General features: G+C 56.0%; 1 protein-coding gene across 1 annotated transcript; it reads right to left on the reverse strand.

The window, feature by feature from the left end:
• Nucleotides 1-5,969: 5,969 nt before the first annotated feature.
• SLC32A1 (solute carrier family 32 member 1) lies at nucleotides 5,970-8,368 on the reverse strand. The gene is made up of 2 exons (XM_067307820.1): nucleotides 7,991-8,368; nucleotides 5,970-7,207 (listed from the first exon to the last, which is right to left on the reverse strand). Exons 1-2 carry the CDS (start codon nucleotides 8,366-8,368, stop codon nucleotides 6,020-6,022), a joined length of 1,566 nt encoding a protein of 521 aa, XP_067163921.1. The 3' UTR covers nucleotides 5,970-6,019.
• Between the last annotated feature and the right edge of the window lie 13,111 nt (nucleotides 8,369-21,479).

A 21,479-nucleotide genomic window follows, 5' to 3' on the forward strand; every position in this document is an offset into this window, starting at 1 on the left:
GCTGAAACTTTGCAAAGTTGCATCTCTGAACAATTGTGCACATAATCCTTTAGACATAAACCATTGACCAAGTCTGGGACTAAGATTGGATCCAACCACACCCAGACTCCTCTGAGGAGGAGTCTGGAAAGCAAGGGGATCCACTCTGAACCTCGTGACGCAGCAGGAGCTTGAGGGTCTCCTTGACAATTTTGTCTGACCCTTCCCACCATGCAGTAAATAACCGAGTGTACCTTGCCATCGAATCTTGTTAAATCACTGTTTTATCTGCCATCGAACTTTGTTAAATTAGTCTTATCTCAGTAAAACATATTGCTGCTTCTCTCCTATGAGTGAGGTGCATCATTCATCCGCGATACAGAGATGTTGCAGCAAGAGCGGGACATGCGCAGGATCCTCTCCCGGGGCCTAAGGCAGCAAAGGGCACCCCAGAGCGGCTGGGCTACGCCACCAAGGGTGCCCAGCACCGCGAAGGGCCAGCGGTGCACCGCAGCACTGCGTGGGCTCCTTACGCAGCTGTCCCGTTGAGCATGCTGATGGACTTACTGCATCCCCCCACCCTTTTCTTTTTTTCTTAGCAGAGGCTAAAGGATGGCATTTCTCGTCACAGCTGCTATGGGCCGATTACTTCAAGAGTAAGCAAGAAGTCAGACGGCTGTTCACTGCGGATGCACTTTCCCTCTGCTCTGCCTTATCCCACCAGCTAATACTACCCTAAGGAAACCTCCAGCTCCTTACCTGAAATACAAACCTCATAGGTGTAAGGCATTTTCTGATTACACGGGATTTCTGATTACATTTCTTTTGACTTAAAAGACCTTTTGTACCTGCCCTCTCATGGAACGGGATCATGACCTAATCAAGTCAATTGGGTCCCACAGCTCTGAAAAACAAAAACAAGAACACCCACAACAAAAACAACTGCATCACAGTTCCTCACATGTCTGTCAATCCACTTACCTCTCCGCCTCCCCATCGGCAGGTATACCTCCCAGTTGGGCCTGGGGATCTCAGGCCAAAGAGGAGAAAGAAAAAGGGTCACTGTAAAAAGAAAAGGGTCACCCTGTGCAAGGGGAGGCCACCGGAAAAGCGTGAGCCGAGGCAGGGTTTGAATACACAAGAGGGCGTAAAGATGTGGTTATAAAGGCAGCTGATGGACAACATCAGTTAGAAAAAAAAAACATATGACTGCCATCAAAATAAACATTTTTTGGAAGCAGTCTTAGATGCATGATTTGAGGAATTCAAGGTTCATTAGGCCAAGACAGTCAGTTGTTCTTGCCAAGGTCACTGACTCCACATACTGGGGTAAAATGCAGAGCCATTATTGTCCCTTTTTGAGCTCTAGCACCATAACCACCATGCAGAGAGGGAGTGAGCTAAACCTTCCCCTCACTGTAGCTCCCATGGATCTGTTTGGTGGTACAGCAGCACAAGTGCATGATAATAATGAATATTTTATATTACACTGGTGTCTAGGGGAACTAACCCAAATAGAGGTCCCTATTGTACTTGAGGAACTATAAAGACACAGAGAGATAAAGAAATCTGTTTCCTCCCAGGGCAGAGAGGGCCTTTGTTTTATTCATTTCCAGAATGAGACGGTTTGGTACAGCACATGACCAAAAGCTACGAATCTGCAGAGAAAAGCCGTTTGGAATAGAGATCGTACTTTCCCATCATGCTAGCTTTTCAGAAAATTTCTTTGTTGATTCCTCCCTGCCATTATTTGGGGGGTTGTTTTGATCACCTCACTGCATTCCCTGCTTAAAGGCTGCACATCTCCAGCAAAACTGTGTTTGCATAACTTGCACTAGCATCAGCGCAGCACCAGGACGTCTGCTCCAGCAGGCTGGACGCAGCCTGTGCGCATTTAAAGCCCAAGTCACAACGGCTGCACAAACAACCGCGCTCCTTTGAGCCACGGACAAGTTTAGAGGACAAAGCCTCGGCTTATCGCTTCATCTTGCTGAGCGTGTTGGTTTTGCAAGCGGGGCACTGTGTGCGCGACAGCCGCGAGAGTGTGGCAGCAGCCTGGCAGCAACGCGCAGGAGGACACTTGAGCAGAGCTGACAGCACGACAAAGCCCGTTTGGTCTTTCTGAGTGATCTCTGACTTTACCACAGCTGAAAACTACAGCCGGCCAGACTGAGATGCCCCGTCATCCTCTGCATCCAGCACAGCCTATTCCAAGGCATCACAGCGGAGACATAACTGCCTTGCAAAGGGGATTCCCACCTCCACAGATCCTCCTTCCTGCCAGCGTCCTGGATCGAGTCCTGCAAGCAGAGCAGTGCCGAGGGTGCTGGGCCAGGAGGGCTCTGCTTGGTGCACGTCAAGGAGCCCATAGGAAAGGGGCAGGCAGTGTCCTCTCCACTCCCAGGAGGTGTGTGCATGCACATGTGTGCACAACAGCGTGTTTCAGAGGTAGGACCTACGAGTGGGAACTGTCTCTCTAGCTGGGGTAGCTCTGTTCCCAGGGCAGCCGGTGCGTGGGTCAGGTTGCACATAGAGAGGATTCGGGTGCACACACACCTCGCACTGAGTGATGGTCTCTGCTCATACTCGCCTGGTCATCCCCCCATGGCACAGACCAAGGGCAAAACAAGGAGCCCTCTGCTGCTCTGGCTTTCCCCCACTATCCTGATAAAGGCACAGAGCCTACTACAGCCCCAAATACCCTCAGATCAGGAACCATTTTTGTTCACAAGGAAAAAAAAAAGAAAATCCCAAATTAGTTTTGAAACCTCTGCAAAGTTAAAGTGCCATAAGACATTTTCCATCATCTTGTGTCCTGAACCAGAGAGAATTTAGCCCCTAAAAAACCACAAAACCACCAGAACAATCTGTGAACATTCACATGCACCACTTGCGAGGGCAGGCGAGTGAGCTGTGCTACCGCTGCAGCAGATGCAGATGCCCTGGGCACATCCACTTGCCTCCTGCAGCCTGAGGGGGGAATACAGGGAGAAGGACCCTGAAACCACAGCATACAAACACCCAAAGGAGAAGGTTAACCTTCCAGGGGTCCTCAGCGCCCCACTTACTCTCGGGACCCGAAGGGTAGCTCAGCCTGACATGGGACAGGGAGGGGGGGACGGTGGAGTGGATCTCCTCCCATGCTGGTCCCATCCACAGCACTCTCGAAGGAAAGCGGGGCTGAAACAGAGAGGTCACAGCAAAGAGGAGCAACAGAAACCAAGGAAGGAGGCGGCTGTGACTCGAAGGAGAGGTGACAAGGGCTGGCGGGCCTGGAAACCAGAGCCTGCACCGACCTGCTGCCCGTTACGGCAGGCTCCCGGGCGGAGGGAGCCCGGCGACTCCCCGCCGCCCCGGTGCGAAGGGGCCGCGGCCGGGCGAGGGCGCTGCGCTGCCCCGAGCGCGCCCGCAGCTCCGCGCCGCCTCCTGCGCTGGGCCGCGGCCACCGTGGGGAGCCGCGGGCAGCGTGGGGAGCGTGGGGGGCCGCGGGCAGCCCCCGGCCCCAGGGAGGGAGGCGCAGGCGGGGGGGGGCTTCATCCTGGCGGCGGCTCCCGGCGGCCCCGTTTCACAGCAGGGAGGTCGATCACGGCTCACCTGCTCCCGGCTCCTGGGGCAGGATGAGATCGGTTACAGGTGCATCTCCCCGGGAAGGAGAGAGAAGTGCGGCTCCTCGGGCAGAGCTGCCCCGGGAGGGATCGAAGCAGAGGGTGGCTTGTCCGGGGGGGGCAAAGACCCGCCACAAGGTGGGGGTCGGCGCCAGCCCGCCCCGCGGCACGCGTGTCTGAGGCTTGGACGCGCGTGGGGTGCTTTTCCCTACACGGAATAAACCCGGCTCACGCCGAAAGCTTCCCTTCGGCCTCCTTTGGGAGACCCGCGAGGGAAGCGGGCTGGTGTTGTGCGGGGAAGGGAGATCGTCCCCCTGCTTGCCGCAGCCGCTCGGCCCCGAGCCGGGCGAGCCGCGGCGCCCCGGCCCCGCATTGCGGAGCTGCCCGCGGCCGTGGCGGGCCGCCGCCGCCGGTCCCACCGGGTGGGAAGGCAGCCCCCGCCCTGAGCCTGCCCCTAGCGGGGCCCGCACACAGTTTGGGGGCAATCGGAATAGAAACCGCTTCTGCTAACGCGCCGCTAAGCCCCGGGTGCGGGGCTACGGGAACGGCACCGGCGGGTCCCGGCGCTTGCAAACGCTCCTCTGTACCCCAGCAGCGAATGCACGGAGGATAACTTGTTCCGTTGCCGCTTTTAAAACGGCCAGCGTTTTCCTGCTGCGGATCAAGGCGTTGGGGGCGCGGACGCAGAGCGCCTGGCTGAACGCCCCGGCCCCGGCCCCGCTCCGCGCCCGGCCGCAGCGTTTGGGGCAAGGCAGGGCTCAGACGAGAGTTTCGTTCATCGAGGGCTGCTCTGAGCCCGTTATTTCGTTTCGTTTTCTCCCCCACGGCGTTCGTTTGTTCGTGGGATTTTTTCCCCTTCACAAGAAGCAAAGTCTCGGGATGCGTTTGCAAACGGCGCCTGCGAGCCCGGAGCCTCAGCGCGGCGCGGGGAAGCGGGGCCGGGGCAGCGGCCGCCCCCCTCGCTGGGCGCAGGACGAGCTGCTCACGAAATGCAGATTTCAGACCTGTTACGAGCAATTTAATTCGACAGGTGATGAGAAACAAGTGCCCGGCTGCGGTGCCGTCCTTGTGCTAGCAGTGCCCGCACCGCGCTCTGCGAAACGCGCCCCGTCTGCCCGGGGCGATCAAAGGCGGCGAAAAGAAACCTCCGTCTGTCCGTCCGTTGCTTAAAAGCAGCGAGGCGCTTCCACGAAAGGCTGAAAGGGAAGGGGCGATGCCGAGCTCTGCCTCCAAGGGCTGCCCCGCGGGGACCGTGGGAAGCGGCCGAGGCAGGGACCGACCCTGCCGCCGCCGCTGCCGCTGCCGCCGGCCCTGCCCGCTCCGGCCCCCCCTGCCCTGGCCCCCGCGGGACCGGAGGCAGCTCTCCCTTCTCCCCTGCTCCCTCTCAAACACCGAAAAGCACGGAGACCACCTGCCCTCCCTCCACTCCTGGCCCTGCGCAGCACCTGCGAGCCCCCAACAGACCAGGCCAGCCGTGTCGGTTATGTTTCCTCTTTATTGTTTGATATATTTATGTACCACATTATATGTTAAAGATAGATTTTTTTTTCTGATATACATTTTTCATCTTATTTACCACAATTACACCACACATACATTGGAAACAGCTCCACGGATCTGGTAGATTGCACAAAATGAGTTGTGTCTTAGTTTTGTTTCTGTATCCTGAACAATGTCAAATCCAACAACGTTGTTTCCCCCCCCCCCCCCCCATAATTTAGAAGTACCACTTGTTAAAACAAACAAAACAAAACTATCACCAAGAAGCAGACTCCAAATTCTGTGATTTCGGTTGGAGGCAAAATATCGTAATTGATGGGAAGCGCCATTCCTCGATATGAATTGAGATGGAAGAATTAAGCAGTCCTTATGTGCTATGTAACTACAGTGTAAACATTAGAGGTAACTGGCATCGCTGGTCATCAGTTGTTGCTTGGAGTTGTCAGGCTGTTCACACAATCTAGGTCTCATCTACACCTGTCTCACAAGGTTCCTGCTCCCAGCACTCACTACTAATTCGCTTCTAATTGTAAGCACAGTAACCCAAATCCATTGGATTGGCAACTGTTTGAGCTCCTGAAACACTGAATTGCATATCTGTAAAGAGTATTGAAAACTGATTGTTTCCCAATAGGTCATTTGCTGGGAGCCAAGCTTCAGGCAACTAGTGAGGAGATGGGGTGGGGCATCAGATATTTTCCTCTGAAAAAATCTAAATAACAAAAAAAAAATTTAAATCTTAGCTTATTTAAAAAGACTTTAGGGCAAACACTTTTATTTCCTTTTATTTCATTTAGTTTTTAGATTCTATGACATAGAATTTGTTGGATGCACATAACTAAAATAATGACTCTTCATTAAAAGGATGCAGAATTATTTGGCTATGCCGATGCTCAATGCAATTCTCTTTTAATGAAACCAACTCTGGCCACTCCTTAGTCTTCAGCATTGGTTCTAAAGGCCTCTATGAGGCCTTCTAAAGAATGGATGAACCCAGACACACTGCAGATACCACCTATAACGAAAATGGCTACATCAAAGAAGACATGGTGCCACAAGAGCTTCCTCCACAAGAGTTTGAGGTGGAAAAGACTGGGGAGCAGGAAACAGAGACCTGCACCTGTGAGGCTCCCAGTAAGACCCATCAAGAGGGCAAAATGAGGGACATAGATGGCCATCAGCAAGGTGAAAACTACCAGGGCACATCTGAGGGTGAGTCCCCAGGATTTGAGCCTCCCATCACCCCCATAGCAGTTAGGAAAGAAGGCCCTGTTTCCATCTTGGAAAAGGGATCTCTCCAAGACTTCCACAGCTGCAAAGAAGGGCAAGGGATAAGAAAGCAAGGCTTTGGCCACCAAGAAAATGTTGACTACTGCCCTAATGGTAGATGGCAAGTTGTCTGTAATGACTTCCTTGGTCTCATCAGCCCAGGTCAGATAGGCGACCAAGGCGAAGAGTCCCTTAAGGATGCAAGCTGCTATGTGAGTCCAGTTCATCATGCAATGAAACTCCTTGGGGTTCTGCATGTTCCCCTCCAAGGAAGGCAAAAAGATCTGGGAGGTGTAGCTGAAGACAATGATACCAATGGAAATGGGAAACTTCTTCACATCAATGTAAAACTTGACTTTGTCCCAGGCCCAGTCACGTGCCCTGGAGAGGCAGTAGGCAATCACCAAGATGTTGATCACAAAGTGGGCTAACGTGCAGAGCAAGCTGAACTTTGAGACTGCCTTGAGGTTCTTCAAGAACGCGCAAGGCAGGAGCACTGCCGTGGCAATGATGGACCATGACTTCTGGGAGACAGGCAAGTTTGGGAAGCTGTTGTACATCAGATTCCCACTGACCACCACATAGAGAATGCAGGTCATGACCAGTTCAATGATCTGAGCCACGTTCACGATTCTGCCTCCGAGCGTGGGGAAGCGGGGCGCGCAGCAAGCGTTTGCTATGTCCACATAGGAGTCTCTCACCCTGACTATCTCCCCATCCTCATTCTCTTCATAAAGACAGGCAATAAGGATTTTCCCAGTGTAGCAGCAAACCACTGCAGCAAAAATTATTAAAAAGAGTCCTAGGTATCCACCATGAAGGATGGCATAGGGCAGGCCCAGAACAAACATCCCCTGGAAAGAGACAAAATGGAAACTGTGTTGCTTGTCTCACAGGGAGGACCAGGCGGGCGCCTGCTCCCGTGCACACGCAGCTGCACAGTCACAGGCTCACACACACGCACTAGCTCAGTGGCACACGATCACAGCCATGCACACCAACACGCAGCCACGCGATCACACCCCCACAACCACAGCCACACACAGCTATACACACAACCTTTCTCTCCCTCGTACACACGGCCCCCGGACACTCGCACCCCCGCAATCACACCCGTGCTGTCACACCCGCACACTCGCACACTTCCGCGCAATCGCACCCAGAACAAGCCAGCACAGTTTCCGCACACCGGCCTTTGCCCTCATCTCTGCCGTCTCCGCCCGCAGCTTCTCCCAGTGCACTGCGACCCCCGGGGGCGTCCCCAGAGCCGGGACCCCGGGAGGAGCCGAGCCGGGCCGGGCCCACCCCGGGGGCCACCCGCTCCCCCCTTCCCGACCCCGCTCCCCGCCGCGGGGCTCGCCGCCCCCTCCCTGGCTCTGCGCGTTATTCGGGGGCGGGCGGGGGCGGGCGGGGGAGGGGGGGGCAGGGCAAACGGTCTGGCTTTGGGTTTTTTTTGTTTGTTTGTTTGGGGGTTTATATATATATAAATATATATATACATATATATATATATGTATATTTTCCCCCCCGCGGAGGGGGTTTGCGATCCCGGACGCAATTTGTGCGGCGGGCACAGAAGTCGCTAGGGTCTGGGGACGCGGGAGCGGAGCGGGGCGCCTGCGGCAGCCGGGACTTACCTGGATGGCGTTGGTGACATTCCAGCCCGCTTCCCAGGCCGTGATCTTGGGCTTGCCCTGGCCGGAGAGCTCCGCGCACACGCCCGCGTCCTTGGAGGCGGACGGCGGCAGGGGGCCGGTGCCGTCGCGCTGGTAGTGGATATCCCCTTCCAGGGGCGGCTCGGCGCCTTCCTCGCTGCCGTCGGACTTGAGGATGTCCATCTGCAGCCCTTGCCGGTGCTCCATGTCCAGGTCGTCGCAGTGGGCAAACCCCACCGCCTCCTCGTCGGTGGCCGCCTGGAAGCCCATCCGCGCAAACATCCCGCTCATCTTCGCCTGGGACTTGTTGGACACCGAGGTGGCCACGTTGGAAAGCTTGCTGCGGAGCAGGGTGGCCATGCTGCCCGGCGCGCCGGCTCCGCGGCTCCGAGACCCTCTGCGGCGGAGAGACCCGACGGGGCGGCGAGCGGGGCACGGCACCTCAGCGCCGCTGCGGGAGGCTTTGCCGAGCCGCTACCTCCGCTCGGCAGCGCAGCGCGCCCCGCGGCCGCTCCGCAGCCCCTGGGGCATGACACCGCCGCGGGAAGGTGCGGGCGCCGCGCGCCGCCGCCCGGCCCGGCCCGGCCCGGCCCGGCCGCTCCGCGCCTCTCCGCGCCGCTCCGCGCGTGGCCGGGCAATGCGGAGCGGGGGACGCGCGGTGATCAGCAGACGGCCAGCGCCCGCCGCGGGCTGCGCGCACCGCGGCCCCACGCCAGCGCGGCCCCCCGGCAGGCAGCGGCGGGCGCGGGGGCGGGCTGCTGCAGTGCTGGGGGAGGTACCGAGCCCCGGCCCGGCCCCCCGGCCCGGCACGGCCCGGCACGGCTCGGCACGGCTCGGCACGGCACGGCACGGCACGGCCCGGCACACCCCCGCCTCCCGGCCCCCCGCTCCGCCGCAGCACCGCGGGCGCGCACGGCCCGCACCGCCCCGCCCCGCACCGCACCGCACCGCGACCCGAGCCCCGAGCCCCGAGCCCCGAGCCCGCTCCGACCGCAGAACGGGCGCCCAAAATAGAAATCCCCACTGAAGGGGCGGACAAACGGGTTTTAACGGAATTTTCCTCCCCCTCCCCCAGTCTGTCTCCCTCCCCCCCCCCCCAAAAAAAAATAGTAATGTGGAGGGTGGGCACAGCAGTGGGGGCGGGCGGGGCAGAACGGGCGCGCCACTGCGGTATAACGAAATCTGCACGGAGCGAACGCAGACTTAGATGTCTGGAACGACTCCGACTGTCTGTGTGCGGCAAATCCATATGGAAATGCAGGTTTCTCCCTATTGACTGGGATTCACAGCCAGGCAGGCAGCTTCCATGACACCTCTGCTCCGCGCCTGCATCGGGGAACGCGTCGTTATTGTCCCCACACTGTGTAGCTATGTGACATCTGCATCCTACGGCGATATTTCGTTACAGATTTCTCTACGATATAAATGTAGAGATTCGCCTTTCCTTAAAAAGTACCAATATTTTCGTTTGGCTTCCAAATGCTTATACTTATGATTTAATAAAAAAAATAGTATTCGTCTTTATTTTAAATGCTTCCGAGGTGACCATCCAACACGGCAAATAATGGCAACAAAAAAATCCCTGTCCTATTCCGTGGCAAAGAAGCCACTACGAAAGACAACCACATTGTTGCAAGGGAACCTTTGTAATTTTAAAGCAGTGCGTTTGAGAACTCCTTCCCCCCTTTTGCTTTAGCGAAAAATCGTTTGAATGGTTTTGTTTTTTAAAAAATAAGATGGTCCTTGAAAGGGGAAAATAATCTATGCCTCTTTTGCTGCTTTTAGAAGGCAAAAAATGCACATTTTTGTACTAAAGACGAGCGGAATCGTCAACGCCAAATTCTTTTCTAATATCGTTACTGAAAGCAGGGGAGACGAGGACGAGTGCGACCAAGCCGCGGCTGCAGGTGCGATGCGGCACGAGAACGAATGGAGCTGGGGAAACGATCCTTCTCCCGTTTTCCAGAAAACGCTTTAAAGAAACGATTTGTCTGATGGACTTCGGAAGGAAACCTGTTGCAAAGTGGCTGAAATGTCACTTTTCAAAAAGAAACATCGCTAATTCGGACGGCAACGAAACGCCGGTCCGTGGCCCCTGCTCGGTGCTGCGGCACCTGTGCGCGGCCCGGGCCGGCAGCGGCGCTCGGCGCGGAGGCGGCTGCTGCCGGCGCCGCGGCCCAGCCCCCAAAATGGGGCTTATTTATAGCAAATGCTCCTCTGCAAGGCATAGAAGGCAGCAAAACAAGGCGCATCTCTGCCTTTGCTCTGCAGAGAAATTATTACATATCATTGCACAAATAGGTCGAGGAAGACAAGCGCTGCACACTCGCGCTCCAGATTTAGAAATGTCCAGCTTGCGTTTGGGGCCGTGCGAGGAGCGTTTCGCGGCTAGAATTTAATCCAGATAAATTAAAATCTCTCCGGACGAGGAAACGAAGGCTTTGACCATAACTGCTGCCTTTATCTAAAAAACGGCTGCGGCAGCAGCAGTAGCGAACAGCCCCCGTTTCGCCTCTTGACAATGCTGAAAAACGCTAAGACAAACACTTCGGCGGGTTAATTGAACGATTTTTTTTTTTTATTTAACCGAAGACAAGTTTATTGTAAAAAAATGACGTGAAAGAGACAGATTTCTGGGGGCTGCAGGGGGCATCAGGGAGGAAAGAACGAAGAATCCCCCAAATCGGTGCCTGGTGGCTGCCCCTTTCCTGGGCGCGCTGGGACACGCCGCTGCCCTCCCCGGGCGCGCCGAGCGCCCCACCAGGGCCCGGCCCGGCCGCAGCCGCCCCGCGGGGCCGCCCCCACGCGGTCCCGGGGGGGCCCCGGCCGCCAGCATCACGCCAAGGGCGCAGGGACGCGGTTTCGGCTGCTCACTACGACAGCCAGGGAGAGCTTGAAAATCAGCGCCGCTTCCTCGGGGCTGCGGAGCAGAGGAGCGATGGGAGGGCGAGGCAGGAGCTGCTGGGAGCTGCAGCTGCACGGGTTATGGGATCCCCCCCCCGCCCCTCGCCCCCGCTTGCGACTTGGATCCTCTCACCGGGGGGAGGCCTTGGGGTGGCGGATCTTTTTGCCGCCGATGCGCTGCTGGGTGCAGCAGTACCTCCTCTTGCCCCGAAGGAGCCCCTCACGTTATCACCCCAGTCAAAAAAACAGCTGCTCGCCAAGCCTGGCGGACACCGAGGCAATTGGGCAACCGGGGGATGAGAGCGGTGCAGGGGGGTGCAGGGGATACGGGGTGCAGGAGATGCGGGGGGTGCAGGAGAAGCAGGGGGTGCAGGCGGTCCAGGGGGTGCAGGGTATGTGGGGGGTGCAGGAGGTCCAGGTGCACTGGATGCAGGGGGAGCAGGGGATATGGGGTGCAGGAGATGCGGGGGGTGGAATGGATGTGGGGGGGGGTGCAGGGGATGCAGGGGTGCCGGCGGCCCAGGCGATGCGGGCGGTCCACGGGGGTGCAGGGGACACAGGGTGCACAGAGGATGCGGCAGTCCAAGGGGATGTGGGGGTGCAGGGGAGGCATCGGCGTGGGGTGCAGGGGATGAGGGCAGTCCAGGGGGTGCGGGACTGCCGGGAGTGCGGAGGTGCAGGGGATGCGGGAGTGCAGAGGGTGAGGGCGATGCAGGCAAAGAAGGCGGTCCAGGGGGTGCAGGGGTACAAAGGATGCAGGGGTGCAGGGGATGAGGGCGGTCCAGGAGGTGCAGGGGGTGCAGGGGTACGGGAGATGTGGGGGGGCAGGGGATGAGGGCGGTGCAGGGGTGCAGGGGCTGCGGGGGTGCAGGGGTGCAGGCGGTGCCCCCGCACACGCTCAATACTCCCGTGGCCGAGGCCAACCCCCGCAGGCGGCGATTCAACGCCTGAACGAGCAGTGACAAACGAGGCGAAGTTTGGGGCTCTTTAGTGACAAAAAAAGCAGGTGCCTCCGCTGGGAGCGGGGCATTAAAGCAGAGGACACGGTCACGGGTCCCGGGAACCCCGGCAGCGGGCGAGCGGCTGCCGAGGGCCGCTTCCCCCGCAGCCCGCCCCGCGCCTGCCTCTCCCCGCGGCTCCCTCCCCCTCCCGCACGGGAGCTGGGCAGGACGCCGGGGTCCTCCGAAGTCCGCGGCAGAAAAACTTCCCCGACGTGCGCCGGGAGCGGGACTCGCCCCGCAGCGCCGCCGGCAGGGCCGGGCCGGGCCGGGCCCCCGCCCCGCCCCTCACCGCGGAGCCCGGGCGCGGAGCGGGGCGGCCCCCGGCCCCGGAGCCGGGTTCCCCCCGCAGCCGGCCCCGCGGCGGGGGCTCGCTCCTGCCCCGCTTCCCGAGCACGGCGAGAAAGACTTTCTTCAGCAGCGCCTTTCTGCGCCGTCTAGAAAAAGCCCCTCGACCTGCTGCCAGAGGCCAAAAAACGGGTATAAAACACACCGGAGGGGGGAAAAAAAAAGGAAGAGGCAGAGGAAGAGAGGAAAGAGAGAAGCCCGGAGAGACAGAGAGGAGGGTTTTGGCTTTTACCTCTGCTTCTCTCCCCATCGCCGCCTGCAGCGCGCTGCTCCGCTGGGGAGCGAGGACTGGAGGGAGCAGGCAGGGAGGACGGAGGGATGCACGGAGGGATGGAGGGATGCATGGAGGCAGCCGCGTCACTCCTGGGCTCCCCCTAACCCCTAATTAACCCAAGCAGGATAACAGAGCCAAGCCTTGTCCAAAGGTTAGCGGGTCTCGGGGGGGTGTTTGAGCTGCGAATCATTTCAGCCGAAGCTAAAAGGGGAGCGTGCGAGCGAGAGCAGACACCCCGCAGCCCTCGCTCCGCACACAGCAGGGCTCCCCGCCGGCCGGGGCGGTCGTGCTGTGATTTTTCCAGCCGCGGCTGCTTTTTCTGCAGCGCTCCCGGGCCGGGCTGGGGGTCTCGTCCCCCGCCGAGGGCTCGCAGGGCTCGGCGTGGGCAGCCCTGCTGCTGCGGGGAACAGCCCGTCCCCTCGCCCAAACCCTCCCCGAGCCTCCCCAGAGACCGGCGAAGGCAGCGAGGGGAGCGACGCTGCCTTATCTCCGCAGAGCAGGCTCCGTGGGGCTGGTGGCTGCCACTTCTAATGACCAAACTGAGGGAAAAGAGCGATTCATGCTAAAACTCATCTGAGCAAAGCAGGAAAGGCCAGTCCCGGGCAGAGTGCCTTTCTCCAGCCCTCCAAAGCCGCTCTCGGGGCTGCTCGGCACAGTGCGGCAACAGTTGCACGGAAGCACGATTTTTTTGGCAGCAGGACCAGCAGCTCGCCTGGTTCGCTGCAAAGTCACGCTCCCAACCCCCAAGGGATTTGGTTCCCACCGGCTTCGGTGGGCCGCTCTGAACACTCAGTAGTACCAGAAACGTGTCCACACGCGAAAGGGAACTTAAGGCAAGTCCTCCGTGCTCAGCTTCACCCTCCTGCCCAACACTCACAAGGAGCGGGGGTGCCTGCCTGCAAGCAGGCAGCCCCCGGATGCCCTGGCCAGCCTCCTCCCTTGTGCCACAAAAGTGCCCCCCGTGCCTGTGCCCCCCGTGCCTAACCCCCCACCCGCCCGCAGCCCGCGCGCTCCGCCGCGGCCCAAAGCGGCTCCCGCCGCCGCGGCAATTAATTCCCGCTCGGCGCCGCAGGCCGCGGGCGGGGGGGCGCTGACAGGATAATAAAGAGTTGCACAAGGAACTCTTAAAAAGGCAATTAGATAAACTGCTGGCCTGGGAGCAGCTCCCGTGACCTGGCTAATAGCTCTGGGAATTTGGGGAGGGAGGGAAGGAAAAGGCGCCGGGGGTGCGAGCGCGCGTGGGGGGGGGGGGGGAAGGGCTGGAGCAGCCGCCGCCGCGCAGCGCCCTGGGGACACGCGGAAAAAGCAGCGCCGGGGCGTGGGGCGCTGCCCGGCTGCCCCTTGCCCCGCCCGCCCCTTCTTGCACCACCCTGTCTGCGTGTATAGCATGAAGCGAGAGCGCTGCGTACGGAACCAGCGCTCGTATTAGCTCCCTTTTGTGTGTCTTTCGGATCTGGATATTAAAGCTCAACTCACCATTAAATTACTACGATATAAAATTCCAATTACTTTGGAATAAGATCACACCAAGCAATAAAGTCCAAAAGCGACGTCTCCAGGAGCAGGGGCTCCCGATGGGTGTCCCCCCTTCGCTCAGTCTCCTTTGCAGAACACAAAATGGCTGCCTAAACTGTAGGGACGCCAAACAAAGAGGCAGCGGATAAATGGCCGGGAGTATCGTCATTTCGGATTGATGGCTTCGGATTTAGCCCTGAAGAAAACCCGCCCGAGGAAAACGTGAATGCTAAATATAGGCTTCTCGATTCGATCTCCCTATTTATAAAATAGACCTTCTGAGCTGTAATTTGGGAGCCAATTTGTATGTGAATTTCTGTGATTTTCAGCCACCGGAAGGGGGGAGCCCTGATAAACCACTATCATCTGTGAAGCAAAAGCGTCTTCAAAATTTGACTGAAACGTGTTCTCAGAGATACTCCCAATAAGTTGGAATTAAATTTAACTGAGAGTGTGTCTTTATTATTGACTTAAAAATGAAGTGAAGTCATTGGTTATTTGTTATGCCAAATCCCCAGCTTACTAGGCAAATAGTATTGTCCCCGTGAGCTTAAGAGCATTTTCATTGACAAAACGTATAAAGCTTCATCACTGACAAATTGAATATCCATATATATTCATGCTCTTGCATCTCCTAGGAAAGAATTACAGACCAAGAACAGAAAGAGCATAGTTCATACATGCCACGTTTTTTAGCTTTGACCTTCAAATAAGAAGCACCATTCTCTTCTCTCCTGCTACAGTGCTATAACCTAAGCGCCTTATTTCAAAATTATGGAATTATCACGCTCCTTGGTCCTAAACAAACTGTTTTCCTCCAACGTAATGCTGAGAGGTTTTCTTGTGGTTTTTTTTTGTGAGCGTGTGTGCACGTGTGTGTGTGTGCGCACGCGCACGTGTGTGTGTGTGTGTGCGCGCGTGTTTTTTAACAAAACTCCGGTGGACTCAAGCTGCAGAAAACCGAGCGTTAGGCACGGCCACGGCCTGACAGCTCCTTGTGTGGGAGCGGAAATTTCTTCCTAAGCAGCCTGTAGTCAGCAGCCCCACTATTACAGAATTTATACATTTCTGTGTGTTTTTTCCCCCGGGTATAATTTTTTACCCGCGAAGGCTCTGCTTCAGAGGCGCGGGGCAGCGCGGGCAGGCAGCTCGCCCTCTGGGGCCTTCTTGCCTGCGGCGCTCAGTTTCGGTGCTGTCCATCCCCACCTGCTCCGTTCCCTCCTCGCTGTCGTGCCAGCGGCACCCTGATGGAGGCAGGTAACTACGTAGGAAGCTAAACCCATCCCTCGCCAACACGTCCTAACCCCATCCGAGAGCAGCATGCCGGGGCGGCGAGCGGTGCTCCTGGCAGGTCGGCCAAGGCTGGCAAGGAGAAGCAGCAGGCAGGAGCTTTGCGTCACCCAAAAGCAGGACCTCGCGCAGCATTTTGGGCTGACACACCTAGGGTACACTGGCACGAGGGTGCCGAAATCCCAGCCCTCCCGCCGGGTCTCCGAAACCAGCCACCGCAGCCCCTCGTGCTGCCTGCAGCGAGGCTGCTATTTCGAGAGGCAGAATTTGCCGTCGCAGCCTCCGCCTGCGGATGTCATCAATTATTCCTTGCCAGAGGCCAAAAATAAAAGCTGCGGGAAGGACACGATCCCAAGCGGAGCTCTGAAGCACGCTGCGCGAAGCTATTACCGCGTCAAGGGAAACCAAAGAGCCGGGCTCTGCCCGCGAAGCGAGGTGCGTCATCACTCCATCCAAACGGAGCGGTGCCGCTGCTTCACGTTGCTGGAAAGGATGCAACACCAAAACGCCGCGCTGCGCTGGTGGCTGCCGGTCCTCTGCAGCCCCGCGGCCGGCTCGTGGGGCCGGTGGGGAGGAATGAAACCTGCGCTGGACTTGGCTTCCTTTGGGGGCTGCGGTTTTCCTGTTCTGGAAAAAAGAAAGAGGAAAAAAAAAAGCCGTGTTTTGCAGAAGGGCTCCAGGCACGTCGCTCGCTCTCAGCTCAGACCGACCAGCGTGAGCACAGCAACGCGCAGTGCCAGGAAAACGCGCTGCCGGCTCAAAGGCAACGAGACCGCAAGGAAACTCGCCGCATCCCGCAGAACCAGCCTCACTGTGGCTAGGGGTGTAACTGAGGGCAAATGCAGGTAAACACAGTTTACCTATGTCTAATTCAGGCAATAGAGAATTTGCCTATTCCTTCTATGGCCCAAATAGCAAATAAAACCACTGCTTAACTGCCCCATCCTGCTCTGACAAGTGCCCAGTCCTTGGCGCAATCGAGCAGCAGATCGTCTCGGACTGCAGACAGGTCCACCCTGGTGACTGGACCCAAGCACGGCGACAGGGCACATTAATTGTGTTCTACACGTAGCACTTCCATATAATTTATCAAATACACCGATGTGGAAAGCTTTCCTGTCGATGCTTCAGATGGCAAGCCGGGCCAAGGGTGGGATTTAGTGCTGTTCAGGAGCGATTCCCACTGTGGCGAGGCAGCCGGCTGGGCTTTCTGCAGCGAGATGCCCCGGCCACGCGACGCCGGCAGAGCCCGGCCGCCCCGGCGGGCTGAGCCCTGAGCGTCCCCCCACACGGCGCTGGCTCCGTAGCCTGTGGCAAAGAGGCTTTTTTGCCCAGTGTAACGTAACAGAACAGACCTTTGGGCACTGCTGAAGTTGTCCCTTCCCAGGGGACGAGGAGGAGGGAGCAGAAGGTCACAGCCGGAGCAGAGGGGGGATTTTTGCGAGGCAGCAAAGGCTTCGGGTCGCCCGCTCCTGCTGCTGCAGACCCGGGGACGCCTGCCGCCAGGCTTCTCGGGACGCTTTAGCGCAGGAGGGTCTGTCATGCTTTGGCTGCTGGCTCCGATTCCAGCCTGAAAATCCTTACATTCTATTTTTAGCACCTTTTCCCCTCTCTATTGAATCCACCCTATTTTAGCTTTAACCCCCCCCCGGCCAGCAAACACCCCCCCGGGCGGTGAGCGCGCAGCCCCCCGAAGCGCTTGCTGTGTGCCGAAGCAGCGTTTCCGCCCTCTCCCTCCGCCTTGGCACAGGGCCGCCGCACGGCGCGGCCGGGCTCGAGGCCGGATTCGCTCCCCCACGGTGTTTTGGAGCCTCTTGGTGCAACCCGACAGCTCCGATCGCGGGGGTCCCTCATCCTGACTTCACCCGGATGCTGCTTATTCCACCAGCTCTCAGGAGAGCTCAGCGGATCACGAGCTGCCTTGCTTGCTGTGCTCGGGACGGTCCCCAGAGGGAAAAAATGCCTTACCAGCCCCTTCCAGCCCCCAGGTCTGTCAGCAACACCAAAGGGACGGCCAGTTTAGGGACTGCTCCGTCTCTCCGGCACCTTAAATGACGTCTCTGCCACCAAAGGAAGGGCAGGCAGAGGTCCCGCATCAGAGGCTTTATGCGCATCCCAGTTCATCCTTCCCCCCTGCCGCTGCCACTTCTTCCCACCCTGCCCAGGAGGTGTCTTTCATGATGACCCCGTCCTTAAACCATGGTAGGACATCAGGGAAAGGTGAGATGAGTGCTGCTGGTAAACCTGAAGGCAACGTTAACTCACTCTCTCATTAACAGGCAATTGCAGAGGGGTCTGAAGCTGCTAGACCTGATAAATGGACATTAAAAGGTCCCTTATCTTCTTGCATTTTCCCAGTTTCACCCCAAATAGGGCTCTGCCCACTAAGCCCTAGCATTGGAGGGCCAAGGGTGATATTAAAAATCCTCACATCACAGGCAAGCCACCTCCTCTTGACTGGAGTCAAACCTAACATCAGTTCAGCTCATCACCTGTGCTTTCGCAGTTGTGTTAGTACCCACCAGTCAAATCTTTCTGAAGAAATTTGACCATTAAAATTATTTTTCCACTAACCTTCACCATAGGAAGCCACCTGAAAGAACAGCAAAACGGCCACCTTGGAAACCAGCTCTCGGGGCTACAGTGGAGGTCTGGCCACCGGTTGCTATGTGGCATCTGTCTGGGGCAACGTAAGAGGCTCTGACAGCCAAGAAGTGAACATCACTGGGAAAAAAGAAAGAAAGAAAGAAAGGAAAAAAAACCCCAAACTTCTCCAAAGCACAGATCTAAAGCAGGGAAGAATTTGGTGGAGAACACCTCTCATCACCAAGAGCTCAGGTGGTGCACGGCAAGGAGACAAAGGTGCCTGCGCAACTGTAGCTAGGGCTGAAAGCAGGGAAATAAGTCAATAATTGTGTAATCAGTGGTGTCTTACTTTTTTAAATGAACCTGTAGGACCAGGATTTCCCCCCAGTGCCCTCCCTCCCGTGTTTTCCCACAGCTCATCTTTCACTTTGTCATGCAATTCCCTGCTGGCCAGATGCAGCCTGCCTCGTTCCTTTTTCCATTACACACTTGACTGAGCCGAGGACGAAAGGCCGGCGGATTCCAGCGAGAAGGTAATTAATTGACTTTCTGCTCTCGTTGCTATGCGGCAAAGGTGGAAGCTGCAGCAGATACAGTTCATTTTTAATCCTGGAAGATTAGTCACAAATGGCATCATTATGGAGCTGATCAGCTGCCCAGAATAAAGCCACCGACTCGACTGAGGGGTGCTCTCAGGAAGAGAAAACCTGCAAGGAAGAGCCCGGGAGTCGTGAGTACTGCACACCCCGTTAGCCTATCGGCCAGGTATCTGCACTTGCAGCTTTTTTCCTGGCTGTTCTTTCTCCTTTGCATCTTAAACCCACCCAAACCTCCAGGCTGGGCAAGAATCACAGTGGTAGAGTCACCACCAGCTCCATGGGCTGCATTACCCGCAGCGTGCGCACTCCAAAGAGCAGCAACATCGCTTTTAATAGCGGTAGGTGAAGTAAGCGGCTATTCCTGCCGCTTGCCCAGCGCAGGTGAATGCCCGTGGAGACACAGGCAGCGCCAAGGTTGACTTACCCATGTGATGGAATGGCAAATTCTACCCAAATTCACTCAAAGACCGTTTCTCAGCTCAACATAATAAAAACCATTTTGCTGCAGCAGAAGCAGCAGGACTGCTCACATGCAGAAAAATCACACATATGCTGAAAATATGTTGAAATTCAACTCTAGACTCACACTGGAAACATATTTCTTTCTCTTCAGCAGCAATGATCGCTAACCCTGCAGAAATAAACCAATCTTGGTATTCTCAGCAAAACTATTAACCCTGAGAAAACTATCATTCAAAGCTGTATCAAGTTTATAGTAAATATGAACAAGAGAAAAAAAATCTTTTGTTAACTATGCAAAAGAGCTTCTTATTCAGGCATCTTTCTGATGATTTTCAGCTGAATTTTGTCCAATGCCTTTTGAAACCATGTTTTAGTGGTGCTCAGCTAGTCTCCCACCATCTGCTGTGGATCTAATTCTGATGCTGGGTCTTCCTCCATGTGCATAAAAATGTTTCATACCCGCCACTTAAATTCAGCAGCTTGTTAGCAGGGTCCTCGAGGTCCATCCCCATAGCTCCGAGGGGATGGAGTGGGCAATCCACATGATTTCTAAGTATTTAGACAGCTTTTATTCTTATTTTGTTTTAGCAGGAATAAACATAACTGAGCCCTGCACTCTCGAGTGGGCTTCCGAAACTTGGCTTTCCCTTCTTCTCTCACTTTGTGCACACTGCTACTTCAGTGTGTTGGTGCAGATACCTTTCCCAAGACCCTGCAAGTTGTCCATTTTCTGCAGACACACTCTGGGCTTCCTTGGGCCTCAGCTATCTTACGATTCCCCGACGCCGCACAGATTTTTCTTGTAATAACTGCAATCGATCCATGCGGCTTGTTGTTAGGAGTTGGCCCACTGCGACTTGAGGTGGGAATCAGGCTCTTTTCTGATCAGTAGAGTTTTCCTCCCTGAGTGCAGTCTGGCTGCCTTCGCTGCTGCTGCTGTGGAGCGCTGCATTCGCTAGGAGCGGCACCCGGTGCAACCAACTCCCGTGCCCCGGGCAGCTGTCATCATGGTCCGCAGGGGCCTGGGCACCGCTAGGCACATGCCCTGCTGGCAGCCAGTGCGGACTAAAGCAGCTGCATCCAGCCAGGCAGTCTTGGTGGCAAATCAAGACCATCTCAGAGGCCTGAAATTTCATTGTTACTGATGAACTGAAGAACGGCAAATGTTTGAAAGAACCAGGCAGACCCCAAGATTTCCTTCGAAAGGTCCATAATGTTTCAAGATGCAAAGAGACAAACTGTGGCACCCATGCTATTCCTGCATTGCAATTACCTGTACGCACGCTGCGACTGAGGGAAAACCCCAGCAAGTGCCAATGGCTTGCTCTCCCCCTGGGGAGGGTACGCTCCTGCGTGTCCACATCAGGATAAGGGCACACGTCTAAGCGGCTGTAACAGATATTTGGTACAACGTCATTCCACATCCTAGCCAAAACCCACAGACGCTGCTCATCCCTCCCAGGAAACGCCCACCAGCCCAAATCAATATTAGACTTTCTTTACCAATAATTCAAGTGTCAATATTTTAAGAAATATGACTATTTTTATGTCTATTGTCCCTCAGAGTATGATCAAAATGCTACTTCTGTCAAAAGAAAAAATACTCCCATTGACCTTTTTAGTCTTTGGATTAGGCCTTCAGCAGCTTCATAGAAACCATTACAAGCTCAGTTCGTATGTTAAGAGAAGGGTTGTCCCCCAGCTGACAGCACAAAGCAAGGAAGGGCTCAGGTCGGTGTCTCGGCAGCGTCATGGCATCGGCTGAGCACAGCACAGCGCAGGGGGCAGCAGGCTCCAAAAAACAGTCTTTCAGACCAGATTTTTGACACATTCAAGTGCAAAGAGAGATGTCCAACAACGTCAGGAGGGCTTTCTCTTGAGGATGCCCTCACCGGATTGCGTGTCTATGGAGGCCAGCAAAGGAAGGCAGGGAACAGCAGGTTTTGATCCTCGGTGGAATTAACCCTTATTCTCGCTCTGGCAGAGCCTCTCCCTCCTCACATCAGCTTTCAGCATCCGACCCTCTACGCTGCTTTAAAAGGTGGAAGCTGTCACTAAGGATGGTTACCACAAATGGGTGGCATTAACTGTCTTCTGACCAAAACCTCTGGCCAATTTTTTCCTCTTGTCACACTTTCAGCACTAGCTGCACCTCTGTCTTTTTTTATCAGATCCGATTTTTTTTGGTTGGTTTATTTGTGACAAAGACATGTCAAGACTAGGCTATGGGCCTTTGGTATGTTATAGAAGGCTCATTAAAAGGCGTTTTTCACAAAAAGAGTATTTCCTCTCATCTTGTCCCACAAGAGACACATATCTGAGTGTATTTTAAAAATGAAAAACAAACAGAAGTTAGAAATAATGGGACCTGATAAAGGAACAGTAAAACTTATCTAGCACTTAAACTATTTTCTTCCTTCTTGTGGGCTGTGCTATCAGTACAAATGCTGAAGCAGATGGCTGTGAAGCCTCCTGAAGGAAAATACGCTCAACCC

The sequence above is a fragment of the Apteryx mantelli genome, chromosome 18 (assembly GCF_036417845.1).
Source record: "Apteryx mantelli isolate bAptMan1 chromosome 18, bAptMan1.hap1, whole genome shotgun sequence".
In the NCBI taxonomy this organism is placed as follows: domain Eukaryota; kingdom Metazoa; phylum Chordata; class Aves; order Apterygiformes; family Apterygidae; genus Apteryx; species Apteryx mantelli.

Excerpts from the sequence above, each read along its gene's own strand:
- SLC32A1 (XM_067307820.1), bottom strand. The coding sequence starts at position 8,368 with ATGGCCACCCTGCTCCGCAGCAAGCTTTCCAACGTGGCCACCTCGGTG. Across the intron at positions 7,208-7,990 it reads ATGTCACCAACGCCATCCAG|GGGATGTTTGTTCTGGGCCT; the intron begins GTAAGTCCCGGC and ends GTCTCTTTCCAG.